Source organism: Tursiops truncatus, chromosome 15, assembly GCF_011762595.2.
Source record: "Tursiops truncatus isolate mTurTru1 chromosome 15, mTurTru1.mat.Y, whole genome shotgun sequence".
Lineage (NCBI taxonomy): Eukaryota > Metazoa > Chordata > Mammalia > Artiodactyla > Delphinidae > Tursiops > Tursiops truncatus.
In genome coordinates this window covers 58,915,972-58,932,428 of record NC_047048.1, presented here as the reverse complement: position 1 = coordinate 58,932,428, position 16,457 = coordinate 58,915,972, and the positions used below count along the sequence as shown (strand labels likewise).

Here is a 16,457-nt window from a genome sequence, read left to right as displayed (position 1 = left end):
GCTGAGGGGGAAGGTGGTAGGACATGGGGTTGACAGGGATCAGCTTCCCAAGGCCCCCGTATTCAAAGCTTGTTGGGGAGCCTTTGGAGGGTTTGGGCACGGAGTGATGATGCCTGGGGACACGCTGCCTCAAGAGCTTGTACTATCAAACAACCTCATAAGAACAGTAGCAGAAACAACAGCCATAGGGTATAGAGGGTCAGTCAGGGTATCATGCCTCTGATAAACCTGGGAGGTAGGCATGGTTAACACCTGTTTTCCAGGTGAGGAAACTTAGGCTTAGAAAGAAGTGCTTGCATCTACATAGTAGGTGCTCAAAAATATTTCTGCAACAAATAAATTAATTGAGAGAATATTTTAAAAATCTTTCCATATCACTTAATATCCTTCAAAAACATCATTTTGAATGGCTGTATGGTATTCTGGTCCAGTCCCATTCACCATGCATTGCCCTGTGGCCAGAAAATTAGGTTATTTTTTGGGGGGGAGGGGCATTAATAGCAATGCTATAGTAAATATTATTGTTGTTAAATCTTTCTGAATCTCTTTCGTTATTTGGTTAGGGTCAGTTTCTTTTTAGAAACAGTTGCTAGATCAGAATACAGGACTATTGACACAGCACAAAATTTCTCAAAATTTTTTGAGAAAAGCGACTCTTGCCCTCCAGAAAGAACATCTCAATTGACTCTCTCAGCTGCCGTGTTGGGAGGGACATATTTGGGCTGAGTTTTCTTTTAATTCACTACCTTATTCTGTTCTCTCATAGAATATCCTTAAAAGTGTTGTTTATTTTTTTAAATAGATAATATGTTTATAAGGTACAAAATCCAAAAGGTTTAAAAAATACTTTCTAAAAAGCTTTTCTCTTTCCCCTGTTCCCCAGTCAGCCCAGTAGCCACCACTAGGACCAGTTTCTGGTGAGTCCTTCCAGAGGAATTCAGATACAAGGAAATGTGTATGAAGAGAACACCCTTTGAATTAAATGAAACAAAACAAAATACAGCCATGGGGTGCACAGAAGATAGGGAATTGACATCTGAGGCTGATTTCATCTTGGTTTCAAGCTGAGTGAAGAAAACACTGCCAAGCATACACCCTGAGAAAACCATAATTCAGAAAGACACATGCACCCCAATGTTCATTGCAGCACTATTTACAATAGGCAGATCATTGGAGGCAACATAAATGTCCATCAACAGATGAATGGATAAAGAAGATGGGGTACATATATACAATGGAATATTACTCAGCCATAAAAAGGAATGAAATTGGGTCATTTATAGAGACGTGGATGGACCTAGAGACTGTCATACACAGTGAAGTAAGGCAGAAAAAGAAAAACAAATATTGTATATTAACACATATATGTGAAATCTAGAAAAATGGTACAGATTTGCCATTTGCCTGTTTGCAAGGCAGAAATAGAGACACAGATATAGAGAACAAACATATGGACACCAAGGGGGGAAAAGGGGGCATGGAATGAGATTGGGAGATTGGGATTGACATGTATACACTAATATGCATAAAATAGATAACTAATGAGAACCTGCTGTATAGCACAGGGAGCTCTACTCAGTGCTCTGTGGTGACCTAAATGGGGAGGAAAACCAAAAAAGAAGGAATATATGTATACATATAGCTGCTTCACTTCGCTGTACAGCAGAAACTAACAACATTGTAAAGCAACTATCCCCAATTAAAAAAAAAAAAAACACTGCCAAGGTCTGGTTGCTGGAGGAGGCAACAAAGCCGCCACAGGCCTGTGTACAGGGCAAGATGTTACTGTTGCTCACGTACTGGGTCAAGATAAGGCATAAGGGGGCTTCCCTGGTGGCGCAGTGGTTGAGAGTCCGCCTGACGATGCAGGGGACACGGGTTGAAATACAGGTTGTTACCAGTATGTTGTTGGCACGTGAAGATGCTCAGCGTCCTGGAATCTGAGTGTGTCCAAATAATCTCTCTTTGTGTGGCCTAATTTGGAATCCGGGGGAAGTTCCTTCTGCCCTCTGTTTGCCTCACTTTCTTAATCTGGGAATGAGGCTCAGGGTTTTGGTGTTGTTTGTTTTAAGCTCCAGGGCATACAGGGCAGAGGCAAGCTTTGAAGATGCAAGGGTCAGCAGGGCCTTTATCCAGGCATCTCAAATATCTCCCAGCTCCTGATTAAAACTATACCTTTCAGAGAAAAATTAGACCATGACACCATTGTTGTCATTCCTGTTTTAATGACAGGGAAGCCGACGTCTGAGAGGCACTCTAGCAATGTGTTCATATGGTCATATGCTTTTTAAAATTTTCCAAAGTGAGGTAATTTAACCTCATTCTGTTTATACCACCGTCTCCTTCCATTCCGACTTCCCCTTGTGTCAGCTGATGTTGGAGTGAGTGTGAGCATTTTGGGGATCTGGCTAAGAGGACCTTGACATTTAATTTGGGTTTAGTGGTTTTATTTATGTTGTTTCCAGTCACTTTTGTGAGTAGATAATTATTGCCAACTGCCCTAGTAGAGGAATGGCTTCCAGGAATACCCCTACCTGGCACACTGAGCTGACTCACCTGGCACTGTGACATGAAAGTGCAGAGTCAGACGTCGTAGCTCCATATACATGGATGGTCCTACAGTGTCCAATACCACCAGTATGAGGTAGTAGAGGAGAAGTTTGGAATGTATACATGGAACCGGAAGCTTGTTTATGGAAAGTTTTATGGAGGTATGTCAAACAGGTAATTCACAAAAATAATGTTATTTTTCTGGACTTTGTAATCTTTGTAGAATTTGTCATTTGTTGAGGTTTCTTTTATCTTTATAACCAAATCACCACTTTATTACCTAATTTTATATCTGTAATTTTGTAGTCCTTTTCTTAAATAACACTCCCTAAATTGTTTAAGCCCCAGGAAGTACAAAGTCTGGACCTGCTCCTACTCAGTTTTCTCTCTGTCTTTTAGGATCACAGACCCTCTCCTCACTGCAACTGTCAAACTGCAGTTACACGGTAATATAACAGAATGGCTGAGAGGACTCCTGCTGGATCCAGACAGACCTTAGTCTTCTCATCTATAAAATAGGCATATTAATAGAATCTCTCTCCTCAGACAGTAATGAAGGCAAATGAGAAAATGTGGGTACATTTGAGCACAATCTAGCAGAGGGCATAGTTAGTGCCAGATTCGATATTTAGCTGGTCCTCACAGACTCCCTGTTTATGATAGTATCTGTTCTGATATGGTTAGTTGGTGCCCATGCCGGAACATGCAGTCATTGTTAGCTATTGGTTTATTATTAGGCCTCCTCCCCCACCTGTCCAAGGCATGTACACAGTCAGTGCTCAGTCACTGACAATTCAATCAGAGAATGAAAAACACCATCTGGGATAGAAAGAGGCTGAGTCCAAACTGAGCAATGCCCTACACCCAAACAGTGACTCACACCTAAAACTTTTGCTCATCTGGAAGGGGTGTGAGAGTTAATTTTTCTAATCCTCTTTAAAAACATGTATTTTTTTTCTCTTGACTGGTTTAACTATTGGAAACTTGGAAAATTCATACAAGCAGAAAGAAGAAATTAACTGCTGTTATTTATAATGCATTCATACATTGTATAATTGTATAATACATTACACAGTGTATAATACATTGTATAATACATTGTATAATTGTATAATACATAATACATTGTATAATTGTATAATACATTATACATTGTATAATACATTTATACAATGGTAATACACATTTATACAATGGTAATATCACATTGTGATATTACCATTATGTATTTAATGCATATTTATGTTGTACATAGTTCTTTGAAACATACTTTTAAAAAATTTAATACTTTCTTAGTGTTTTCCCCATACTTTAAGTGTATATATATATATATATATATATATATATATATATATATATTTTGCGGTACGCGGGCCTCTCACTGTTGTGGCCTCTCTCGTTGTGGAGCACAGGCTCCGGACACGCAGGCTCAGTGGCCATGGCTCACGGGCCCAGCCGCTCCACGGCATGTGGGATCTTCCCGGACCGGGGCATGAACCCGTGTCCCCTGCATCGGCAGGTGGACTCTCAACCACTGTGCCACCAGGGAAGCCCTTTAAGTGTATTTTAACCGCATCATTTTTAATGACTGCATAATATTCCTCATCAGAAAGTGGGGATAATTAAAGGTACCTATCTCAGAGGGTTATGCCATGAGCACTGACAAGAGTTTTGTCATGCAAAGCTAACTGGTATGTAAAAAACTCAGTTCTTCTGCAGGATGGATTTATATAACCAATCTCCTTTCACTGAGCACTGAATTTATTTCCATTATTTTGCTATGATAAATAACGCTGGACTATATTAATCTTTGCTCACATTTTTGGTTATTTCCTTAGTAAATTTCGGGACTGCTGGGCATGCACATCTTAACGCTAACCCACTCATCATTGTGCAGTGAGGGGAACAGAGAGGGAAATGGGCTTGCACTGCCTCACACAGCGCGTTAGCTGAAGTCGGGACTAGGAACCAGCTGGGGACCAAGAGAAAGTCCCGGGTGAGCAAGGAAAAGAATTAGGTGCCTGAGCTGAAAAGGCTGCCGGAAGAATCTGAGGCCACGGGGGAGGTGAGCGGCCGGGAGGGGCTGCGGAGCCGGGGTGCTTCCTTGCCCTGCCGAAGCTAAGCGGTCGCCTGGCAACGCGGGCCGCGCGGCGTTCGAACGGAAGAGAGAAACCAATCAGGATTTCCAGGGCAAACCATTCCGGTGTCGGGGGTGGGAGTGGGGCGGCGCGCTCACTTCCCCTTCCCCTGCGCCCCAGGACCTTCGCTCTGTTGGGGGCCTTGGGACAGTCAGGTCCCCCGGCTTATCTCAGTTAAGGAGGACAGCTCCGAAGAGGCCCCGCGGGTCCTCACGTGGGGCTGAGGCCTCCCGAGCCGCGTTGGGCGCGGCCATTCCCCGCCTGGGTCCGAGCTGTCAGCCTCCTCAAGACCCGCTCTGGAGGAGCCGGACTCGCCTAGCGTGGGCTCCAGGTGAGGGCACGGGTGGTCCGGGGCGCGAGCCCGGGACTAGGGGGTCTCCATTCACCGGGCGCCTGCGGTGCGCGTCCTCCCTGAGTGGTACCAGCGGAGAGGTTGTGGTACCCCATTTCACAGATGAGAACGCTGAGGCTCAGGAAGGCAAGTGTCCTGCTCAGGCGAAGTCTGGCAGAGAAGCCGATTCAGGTCCTTCTGCTCCATCTCTCAGCCTCTAGTCTAGGTAGATCTAGATTTACCTTGAGAAACCCAGACGGGTAACCGGTGGTCACTTTCTTAGCCTCTGATCAACCGGAACATGGCCAGTAGAGCTCAGGCAGCATCCCCTCCCGGCTGCCTCTTCGCCACAGCGTCCTGGGGTCTCCTGCAGGGCATCTGTCTTCACTTCCCCGGAAAGCCAGCGGGTGGATTTAGGGCTTACTTGGGATCCTTCCGCTTACGGGGCTCTGAATTACAGTGCTGTCCCTCTCAGAAAGAAGAGCTGGGGGGATCGGGCAGGACTGACATTTCTGAGCTAGGTGCCAGGTGAGCAGCTGATGGTTTGGCCCTGGACTCTTGGACCTTTGGCTGTAGGACTCTTGGGAATCTACCCCAGGTTGGGGGAAAGGGTAGAGGCACACCCTCAACGGAAGATACTAGTCACCAGAGACTTTGGAGTTGGGGGTGGGCCCGGGACCCCTCCTGGTAGAGCATCTGACCTACACCAGGCCTTGCTTCCTGGGGAGCGCCCACCCACAGGTTGCTATTGTTGTTTTCATTTTGTAGGTGGGGAAACTGAGGTTCTAAGAAGTTAAGCCCCTTGCTCAAAGTCACATGGTCAGACTTGGCAACTCTGGGGCTGGTTCCCAGTCTATCTGGCTTCCATCTTAGAATTCTAGACACTCAGAATTGTAGCATCTGGGAGTCTTGAATCTCTTCAAGGGGAGTTACTTACCCTCTCTCCTCCAAAGCCGTCTCCTGGCTTTGGGTAGACGAGCTCTGGGAGATCAGAAAGAAAACAAGTCTTTTCTTCATTCTTTCAACAGATATTTACTGCCTTCATATGCCCTGCCCTCCACCTTGTCTATTTTGTTTTTCTCAGTAGCATTTACCCCATCTGATGTCGTATAATTTCACTTATTAGCGAGTTTATTATCTTCCCTGACTGGAATGTGATACAGGGAGGGGCTAGGGTGAGGCAAGTGAGGTAGTTGCCTCCAGTGCAAAATTGAGGGGTACCCAAAGCCCCAGTAATCAAATGACTAAAGCTAACATTGATCATTTGCTCTGTGTTCTGCTGGTGGGAGACCAACTGGTATGGCCTCCATGGAGCACAGTCCCCATCTCTGTCACAATTACACATGCATCCCCCTGACCTAGCTGTCCCACTTCTAGGCAGAATGACGTAGGCACAGTGAGGCTGCAGTGTGGTTTGTAATAGAGACTAGATACACACGCTCAGTGGCCATCGGTAGGGGCTGATGGGCTCTTTATGTACTCATGTACTGATGTAGCACAACATATATTAAGTTTATTAATAACATAATATATGTTAATAACACGTATTATTAAGAACAACATATATTATTCAGTGAAAGACGAAAACAGTGCACAGAGCATGTTGCTATATGCATAAAAAATAGAAAGAATATATGTCCATTATTGCTTGCATGTGCCTAAAATCTCCGTGGAAGGACATACAACTGTTTGATCACAACGATTCCTGCAGGGAGGGGAACTGGGTGGCTGGGGATAGGAATGGAGGGAGTTTTTTTTTTTTTTTAAACTTCATTCCCTTTATAGCTTTTGAACTTTGAGCCATGCACATGTATCATCTGGTTGAAAAAAATATATATGTATGTATTTTAGATTATTTATCTAATCATGAGACCACTGCCCTGTCTGTGATCTGTCATTAACTTGCTCGTGACTTTGGGCTAGTTTCTTCATTTCCCTGGGCCGAGAAAAGAAGCCATGATGGTGAGCTCAGGCCTAGGCAGGGGGCAATCTGGGCCAGGAAGTGGGCTAGGTTGTGGGTCTGTCCCAACCCCACCTTCCCTACCTTATCCTGTGTGCCAGGCCCTTCCCTAAGGCTTTGCATGTGGTATCTCTCTTAGTTTCCACTGCAAGTCCCTTTGTCCTCATTTTGCAAGCTCAGGTGCAAACCTGAGGCCCAGCGGATTGAGTTGGTGGAGGTGTGAGGTCGTGGGCCAAACAGTAGATCCCTGCCTTAGGTGGCTGCACCCACACCCCTCGCACAGCCTGTTTGCCTCTCCCTTCCTAAGGTCTGTGCAAGGTTGACCCGGGCAAGGCTGACTCCAGGCAAGCCAGGGCACGAGCATCTGGGAAAATTCTAGAAATAGTGTGGGGTCTGGTGTGGCCCTGGAGGATGCCCAGCTGGGTGTCTCTGACCCTGACAGCTGGGCTGAAATCGAGCTGGGTTGTCCTACTGGCTGGCTGTCTCTGCTGCCAGGAGCCTTCCTGAATCCCTCTGGGGCAGGAGAGGGCCTCCCTGTCTCTGCCCAAGTCTGGGCTGAGCTCCTGCTGAATAGAATGAGAAGCAGGTGGAAGGGAGGGGTGAGGTGGGAGAGCACAATGTCATGAAAATGAAAAACATCAGAAACCACACCTCCTGCCCCCTTAGCAAAAAATAGAAATCCCCGACACCTCTTGAGCCCTTACCGTGTGCTAAGTACTTTACAAGTATGAACTCCTTTAATTCTCTCAATTCTATGATGTATGGTGGTTATTAATGCCGTTATTTCCTCCTTATGAAGGGAAACTGAGCACAAGAGATGTTTAATAACTTGCACCTAGAGCTGGAATTGGAATCCAGGGAATCTGGCTCTAGACTCTGTACCCTCTTTTTTTTCTTTTTTTTTAATGTATATAAAATACAATTTACCATTTTAACCATTTTTAAGTGTACAGTCTAGTGGCATGAAGTTCATTCACATTGTTGTGCAACCATCACTAATGGAAACTCCATACCCATTGAACAGTAGTAATTCCTCATTCTCTTCTCCCTCCAGCCCCTGGCAATCACCTTTCTACCTTCTGCCTCTATGAATTTGACCACTCGAGGTACATCATATAAGTGGAATCATACAGTATTTGTTCTTTTGTGACTGGCTTATTTCACTTAGCATAATGACTTTAAGTTTCATCCATGTTTGTTTATTTATCTGTCAGTGGACACTTGGGTTGTTTCCACCTTTTGGCTATTGTGAATAATGCTACTATGAACACTGGTGTACAAATATCTGTTCAAGTCCCTGCTTTCAGTTCTTTGGGGCATATACCCAGAAGTAGAATTGCTGGATCCTATAGTAATTCTATTAAAAAATTTTGCCTAACCGCCACACTGTTTCCACAGTGGCTGCGCCATTTTATATTCCCAACAGTGCACAAGGTTTCTAATTTCTCCTCATCCTCATCAACACTTGTTATTTTCTGGTTTTGTTTGTATTTTTTTTTTTTTTTTTTTTTTGCGGTACGCGGGCCTGGCTCCGGACGCGCAGGCTCAGCAGCCATGGCTCACGGGCCCAGCCTCTTGGCGGCATGTGGGATCCTCCCGGACCGGGGCGCGAACTCGTGTCCCCTGCATCGGCAGGCGGACTCTCAACCACTGCGCCACCAGGGAAGCCCCATTTGTATGTTTGATAATGGCTGTCTTATGGGTGTGATATGGTATCTCATTCTGGTTTTGATTTGCATTTCCCTAATGATAAGTGATGCTGAGCACCTTTTCTTGTACTTATTGGCCATTTGTATACCTTCTTTTGGAGAAATATCTACTCAAGTGAGTCTGCATTCTTAGATTTGTAACCTCTGAGAGAAGGGGTCAACATTCAGTCTGGGCTGATGACGAGCTCACCCAGGAGCTGGGCATTGGAGCATCTGTTTGGTTGAATAGTTATCACAGCGCACATTTTGGTGGCGCTTGTCATGTACAGGCCTCACACTGGGAGGGAGGCACTGTTAGGGATCCTGTTTTACAGCTGGGGAAACCAAAGCATGGAGAAGTTAAGTATCTTACCCAAGTTTCAGAGCTAATCACTGGTGGAGCTGGGTTTGAACTCACTCAGGTTGGTCCTAGAGTCCATGCTACAGGGGTGGCCAGGGCGCTGGAGTGGAAAAGGGCATTGCCAGCCGTGGACCCAGTGTGTGCTGGCAGCTTTGGAGGACGGACAGGGCTCAGCTAGAGCTGTGTGGATTCCAGCTTGAATAGGGGCTCCTGGAGGCTGGAGGAGGAGTGGGACAGGTCGGGGAAGGCCTGCGTCAGGGTTGGGGGTTGGGAGGAGGCTTGGTGCTGAGGGGCCTTGGTCTTTGAGGTGGGCTCAAAGTCCAAGGGTTTTAGTCCTGCCCCTTGGTCAATGGCATCTCCTCCTGTGCTTTGTCACTGGTGGAAGGAAATATGGAAGAGTGCGATGGAGTTCTTAGCCCAATGGGCGAGATAGGAAACAAGTGATAGTGAATATCTAAAATGACAGGGTGGGATGAATGTTTGGAAGGGAAAAAACTGGGTAAAAGAGTTGGCAGGAGCCTCAGGGTGGTCAGGGAAGCCTCTCTGAAGTGGCGAAGAGGGAAGAGGTTCCAGGCAGAGAAAGGATGGTGCAAAGGCCCTGAGGCAGGAAAGACCTTGGTGTGCTCAGGAACAGCAGGGAGGACTCTATGGCTGGAGCAGGAAAAGCTGGAGATGAGGTGGGAGAGGAGGGCGGGGACTGGATCTTGGAGGGCCTGAGGGCCAAGTGGAGAGTTTGGATTTTATTCTAAGGAGATGGGGAGCCTTGGGGGCTGGGGCTGGGGTGGTTTAAGCAGAGCTGTGATGACATCTGATTTCTGTTGGGAAGACATTGCCATTATTGCCCTCATTTTATAGCTGAGGAAACAAGACCCAGAACCATAGCCAGGGAGTGATTCCTAAGGTGGCTTCTCCCTCTGGGGCCCAGAGAGAGAGGCTATAGATTCCTTAGGAGTTCCCCGGTGAGTGGCCAAAGCCCAACACTGAGGACTATCTTCTCCACACCCCTGCTCCCCAGACCCGGGCCCGCGTTCAAGTTCTGGCTCTGCCATTTACCAGCTGTGACCTCAGGCAAGTGGCCCCACCTCTCCATGCCTCAGTTTTCTCAGCTGTAAAATGGTCATAATAGTAGTATCTACCTTATAGTGTAGGTGTGAGGATTAAATGTGTTAGCACATACAAAGAGCTTAGAACAAATGCCAGGTACAAAGAAAGCACTTGGAAGAGGTCTTACCCATTTAATAAAAATTGTCACTGTTGTCTTGCTTTTACTACTGTTAGACCCTAACGGAGCACAACCACTCCCCCTAATGCTTCCCCATTGTTGCCTTAGTAGAGGGCTAGGCAGGGACCCAGCAGGCTGCCTTATCCCCCTAAAATCAGGGCCCAGGGGCTGGAAGTGGCTTCAGGGCTGACTCACTCCCAGGTGGAGGAGAGCTGTTCCTTGAGTCGCTTCCTGTCCCCTCATGCCCTCCACCCCAACCCTGGTGCAGCCCCTACCAGGCACAGACATGGAAATGGGCCCTCTTTGACCTCCCTGGGGCTCAGGTCGGAGCCCAGTGCGCAATTACTTCTCTGGGCCTCAGAATCCCAGTGGAAACTGGCTTAATCAAATGTCCCACCTGAAGTGACATAATAGAGCTTGGGCTGGCAGAAGAGACAATCACCTCCCCCCCAGGAGTTCCTTCCTGCAGGGCTACAGTCTCCTCATCTGTAAAATGGGGATGAAATAGTTCCTCCCTCCCAGGGCGGTCCAGAGATTTAAATAAGTACAGTGTCTGGCACTCAAAAATTCTAGTTATTATTATTTCTGTTATTGCTGTCCTTACTAATGTTCACAGCTTGCACAAAGCTTCTGCAGGCACTCTCAAGCTCTAAGAACTCACACTGACCTGGCCTGGAAGGTAGGACTTTCCTTTATTGACAGAATGGAAGGCCAGAGAGGTCCAGCAACCTGCCTGGGGACACACAGCTAGAAAGGAGTGGCATTAATTAAGGCTTGATCTGGGGGGTAAGTGCCCAGGTTGGACTCTCCAGGGTGACTTTGGCAACTGACTCAGCCTGTCCTAGCCTCAGTTTTCCATTAGTCAAATGGGGATAATAATAGAGCTCCCCTTGTAGGGGTTGTTGGGAAGATTAAAATGGGTTAATTAACACCAGGAAAAGTTAATACATTAACTGCTGGTCATTGTGGCTGTGGGAAGGGGGACTCAGTTTTTCCATCTCCAAGATGGGTCCGGTTGCCTGAGCTGTCCACTAAGACTCTGTGTGCCAGATGTGCGGGCCAGTGCAGCTGTGGGATAGGTGGGCCTGGCTCTCGGAAGAACTTCCTGGGGTCGGTCGGGGGCGGCTGGGATCGGGTCCCGGCCGCTGCCTGGCTTTCGTTCTCCCTTTTCGAGTAATACCTGGGCCGGCGTGTTCACCTGCCCGGGGCCGGCCGCCGGAAGTTGCGCAAACGCGTGTTACCTGAGCCCAGGTGGGCCGGGCCGGAGCAGCGCAGAGCGGCGGCAAGGGCGCAGCCAGGTACGTGCGGGCCGGAGCCGGGGGCACGGGGCCGGGGTCGGGGGCTGCCCGGGCACCTCTCCCTCCTCCTCAGGGAAGGCGGGGACCGGGCAGGGACTCACCTTCAGGGCTGGACGAGGCTGTAGGAATCGGCCATCAGCTCCCTCATTTAAGAGCCAGAACAACCCGGGCTCAGAGAGGGGAGGCGAGCAGACAGAATCACAGAGCACGCCGCCGCTGGGAATCTCCAGGATTGCCCCCAGTTGGGAAGGGCAAAAGCCAGACCAGGGATCCGTGCTCCCCCTACTCCCCCTCGAGGCTGACGCCAGGGAAGCCGGTGGGGAGTGAGCAAGGTGAGGCTGCATGCCCCGGGGATGCCAATGAGAAGGGCCCGGGACCGGCGCTTCTGCGGTCATTTGTGGGTAATGTTTGAAATCCGTGGGTGGGGCGTTGGGCGATGAGAGGAGGCCTCAGAGAGGACACGAGTCCCACGCGGGGACCGGGACCCTGGCTTTAACTTTCAGGAGCCACCGCACATCGTGCTTTGCCCACCGGTGAAATGAGTCTTGTTCACTGATTAGCCTCCTTTGTCCGCCGCTTAGGCTCGGGCAGACGCTTCTGGAGAATGCTTAGAGACCCCTGCGAGAGGGGCGGTCTCAGGAGTTGGGTCAAATTCATAATAAAAACAAGGAGCCCAGTTCATGCAGCGCCGCCTTTTTAACAGGTGCTGAGGAAAGTCCTCGACTTGTTTTTATCGCTCGATCCTCACGGTGACCTGGAGGATCAGGAAGGTGTATTTTTAACAGCATTTCACACATAAGGAAACCAAGTCTGGAAGAGGCGCAGCTGCTTGCGCAAGGCGCACAGCGGGCGAGGGGGCCAGCTCCGGGCGAGACGGCCAGCGGCCCTAAAGCCGGGTTTGGCTTCTAGCATCTGTCCGGGTGCCGCCGGAAGAGCCCCTGGGGTCCGCACGTCCGGCCCGAGGGGGTGGGGGCCCGAGCCGGGTGGGGGGTGGAGGGGGGGTGTCGCAGAACGTTTGCCCTAGCCCTGCCCATCTGACCTCCTTCCTCCTTCTGTTTCCCGGGATGGTGCCCGGGAGGAAACCAATGCCACCAACGGGTTGGACTGGTTTGGGAGGCGGGGGCCCGGGGGTAGGGCAGAGTCTAGCTACGTTGACAGGGCTCAGCAAGGCTGCCTTTCCTGTGACCCTTCCCTCCTGACGTCTCCTTGGGGGTGGGCCCTGAGTGGGGCAGCCTTTCTCTCCCACCTACTCCATCCCTTCTAACTCGGGAGCAGCTCTGGCTCTGGGCCAACAGCCCCCAAGGTTCTATTGTCAACTTGCCTTTGCTGCAGAGATCTCAGACTGGGGGCTGGGGGCCAGACTGGGGCGGGGGGCAGATATGTTTGCAGGTATGTTTTGTTTGCCCTGTCCATGCACTGTTTTTAAAATTATTATTATCAAATATGCTAAGAATCTAGAGTTTCCATGCAATTCTGGGTTCCCAGCTTCCTAGAACATCCTATACCTACCATCTTGGACCCATATGCCTACAGTAGGGTGGGTATGCCCCTCTCTATTTTATCCCTGGTCTGCCTGCTTACATTTGGTCCCCATAGGTATTTCAGGTCAGTAAATATTTATTGACTGCCTATTATGTGTAAAGAGCAATACCTTGAAACTGAGATACAGTGAACAAAACGGACACCCCCCCACCCCCACCCCCTTCATGGAGCTGTTTTAGGAGAATGTGAGCAACAATGAGTAAAACTATTCGTTTTTTTTTAGATAAGTGAATCAGGCTTCATATGAATTTGTGTCTTATGTATTGTCTCTGGGACCTAGGTTGGTTACTTCTTTGAATCCCAGTTTCTCCATCTGTAAAAATGAGGTGACAATGACCTGTATCACAGACTTGTTGGAAGATTACAGGAGAGGATGGTGTCAAATGTCTAGAAGACAGATTCCTCTCTCCCCTCCCCCATCCAGACTCTTCCCTCCTGGCATTCTGGATGTCTAGGTGGGGCTGTCCAACATAGCTTTCTGCTACGGCTGGAAATGCTCTAATCTGTGCTGTCTAGTATAGTGACCACTGGCCACATGTGACTATTGAGCCCTTAAAATGTGGCTAGTGTGATTCAGGAACTGAATTGTGTGTATTTACTATAAATTTAAAGTTAAGGCTGAGTAGCCGTATGTGGCTAGTGGCTGTTGAATTAGACAATACAGGTTTAGACGGCCTGAGCTACAGGTCCTCTTGAGGATCGCCTAGACAGAGTCCCTTTCCCCCATTTTACACAAGAAAGGGTTCAGGACTTGGTCTATGGGTTTTCTTCTGGCCCATCTCCAGGGGACTGCGGGGGGCACTTTGTGGCTCTAGCCCTTCCTTGGAAAAAAGGTCAGGGGTGGCCTGAGGTCTGGGGTACTGGGCCCTGATGCTTAGGTGATCACGTGGAGACCTGTGCATCCGGATGTGGGCCCTCCTGCCTATGCGTGTCCGTCCTACTGCTGCTGGCAGATCCGGAGTCTGCTGGTTGCTCCTAAGCAGGGCTGTGTGATCTTGGGCATTTCCAGCTTCTCTCAGAGCAGCATAGCTCAGGGCTGACGTTTCCACCTGACAGGCATCCGTGGATTGCTGTGGGCCTGGCATTGGAATTTCATACTGGAAGCTAATGGGTGTCTGGACTCCATTGGGGCAGGGGTGGGGACTTTCTACACTCCTCCTCCACAAGCTCTGCTGCTATGCCTGGGGCCTGGCATGTCTAGGCGGGTGGCACAGGGCAGCTTCCTGCCTGGGTGAGTGTGGGGTGGAGGTGGTACCAGGCTTCCTGTGGGCATTCCAGGTGGGGTGTGGGGTTGGAGCCCTTTCTCTCGGTTACTCAACCCCAAGACCCCTGCGCAAGCACCTCCCTGCTTGGAGGCAAGGGGCAGAGCCACCAACTTGCTGAATTAGCTTAATCAAGCTCACCTCCCTGGGCTTCAGTTTACGCATTTGCAAGATGGAACTGTGAAGAGGACCCACTCTTCACAGTTGAGCCGGCTGGTGCCCAGCACTCAGCCTGGAACCCCCTTTGCTTCCTTTAAAATGTGACATGTCCCATCTTTTCTGCACAGGCTGCCCGTGTCTTTCTTCTTTGGCACCTTTTTTTTCTCTCTGCCTCAGCTGGGCTGGGCCCTCGGAGAAGGAGGGGGGGTGGGCGGAGTCACAGGCCCGTGAGCGGGTGCTTTCTGCCTGCTTATTGGCTCTCTGTGAATCAGAGGCGTGGCCTTTACCTTTTAATGGGGAAGGCGTCTTCAGCTTTTCTCAGTCTTTGCTGAGCCTTTGTCTGAGTGTGCTCTGCCCCTTTCTTTCTTTCCTCCGCCGCAGCCGTTGCGGTGTCCAGCTGCCAGCTTTCCGCCTGGATCTCTGTCTCCTCATTTCTCCAGTCTCCTCAGACAGAAGCCCTCGGGGTATGTAACAGCCATGCCTGTGGACACGCTGACTCCGGGAGCCCGAGACACCCCCGCCCTACCTTTCCGCCTACAGACCAAGGTCCCCGGCTACCAGCTACAGCGGCCAGCAGACTGTGGAGCCCGGAAACCTAGTGCTGTAGAGCGCCTGGAGGCCGACAAGGCCAAGTATGTCAAGAGCCTGCATGTGGCCAATACCCGCCAGGAACCTGTGCAGCCCCTGCTGTGCAAACAACCACTCTTCAGCCCTGGAACTCGCCGCACGGTGCTCACGCCTTGCCGCCGAGTCCTGCCTGGCCCCGGCCGCCGGCCCCAGCTGGACCTGGACATCCTGAGCAGCCTCATCAACTTGTGTGATAGTCCTGTGTCCCCTGCTGAGGCCAGCCGTACCCCCGGACGGTCAGAGGGGGCCCGCCAGGCTCCCCCAGCCACCCCCCCACGCCCACCACCCAGTATTGCTGCAGTCCGCCGAGTGGATGTCCTTCCCCTGCCGGCGTCACCTGCCCAGCCCTGCCCATCACCAGGCACTGCCGCCACCTCTAGCCCGGCCCGGCCTCCAGGTTTGCAACGCTCCAAGTCAGACCTGAGTGAGCGCTTCTCCCGGGCAGCAGCTGACCTGGAGAGATTTTTTAACTTTTGCGGCCTGGACCAGGAGGAGGCACGGGGATTGGGTGTGGCCCACCTAGCCCGGGCCAACTCAGACATCGTGTCCCTGGCTGGGCCCAGTGCTGGGCCGGCTAGCTCCGAGGGGGGCTGCTCCCGCCGCAGCTCTGCCACCATCGAGGAGCTGGCTCGGGAGCGCGTCCCCTATGGTGTGTCAGTGATAGAGCGCAACGCCCGGGTGATCAAATGGCTGTATGGGTTGCGACAAGCGCGGGAGACTCCAGCAGCTGAGGGCTAGGCCTCCATGGGACTCGACATTCGCCACGGGACAGATCTTAGAGAAGCCATAGGCCCCTTGACCTCTCCTGCATCCATTCCCTGGCTTGGGGCAGACCAGAAGCTGCTGCCTCATGTGAACTTGCTATAGAGGCAAAGCCTCAGAGTCTGGACCAGCATCCGTCTGACAAGGACTGACCCGGAGAGAGTTGGCTCTTGACCTTGGACTACCGCCTACGCCTCACATGTGGGGTTTTGACGTGGATGGACCCCTGCTTGTAGGTTTGGATTTGGGGCACTTAGCCCTTCCCACTGAGAGTGAGGGACCAAGGGATCTCACCAGAGCTGTCTACCCAGCAGCTCTGTTTCTTTCTTCCTTCCTTGGCCTCTGTCCTTTACTGACTTCCTCTTCCTTACCCAGTGGGCCTTGGTTCCCTGGGAACTCACCCTGGGGTGGGGGTAGGAAGGAGTGGCCTATCCACATTTTTCAAGGGGCGTACCAGCCTGGGCCTAGGTGGGTAGACTACAGAAAGGACTGGTAGGAGTCTGCACTGCTCTGACTTCCCTCCTCTTGGTTAATAAACACAAATGCTTGTTTTTCAA

At 50.2% G+C, this 16,457-nt stretch overlaps 1 protein-coding gene and 1 long non-coding RNA gene across 5 annotated transcripts in view; one reads left to right on the top strand and one right to left on the bottom strand.

The window, feature by feature from the left end:
- The window catches only part of LOC117308033 (uncharacterized), a 25,055-nt gene extending 13,284 nt beyond the window's left edge, over positions 1 to 11,771 (bottom strand). For both annotated transcript variants that reach the window (XR_012326257.1, XR_004521994.2), the window contains exon 1: positions 11,650 to 11,771. This is a non-coding gene — a long non-coding RNA (uncharacterized lncRNA). The remainder of the gene's footprint in view (positions 1 to 11,649) is intronic.
- On the top strand, positions 4,831 to 16,457 carry FAM110A (family with sequence similarity 110 member A). 3 transcript variants are annotated; one of them, XM_033839221.2, is made up of 2 exons: positions 4,831 to 5,019; positions 14,893 to 16,457. In XM_033839221.2, exon 2 carries the CDS (start codon positions 14,989 to 14,991, stop codon positions 15,874 to 15,876), a length of 888 nt encoding a protein of 295 aa, XP_033695112.1. In that variant the 5' UTR covers positions 4,831 to 5,019; positions 14,893 to 14,988; the 3' UTR covers positions 15,877 to 16,457. The 3 variants fall into 3 exon arrangements, with proteins under 3 accessions (XP_033695112.1, XP_033695114.1, XP_033695113.1); XM_033839223.2 differs by lacking the exon at positions 4,831 to 5,019 and adding an exon at positions 9,857 to 11,548; XM_033839222.2 differs by lacking the exon at positions 4,831 to 5,019 and adding an exon at positions 11,580 to 11,880.

What these genes read in the sequence shown, in the direction of transcription:
- FAM110A (XM_033839221.2), top strand. Translation starts at nt 14,989, where the DNA reads ATGCCTGTGGACACGCTGACTCCGGGAGCCCGAGACACCCCCGCCCTA.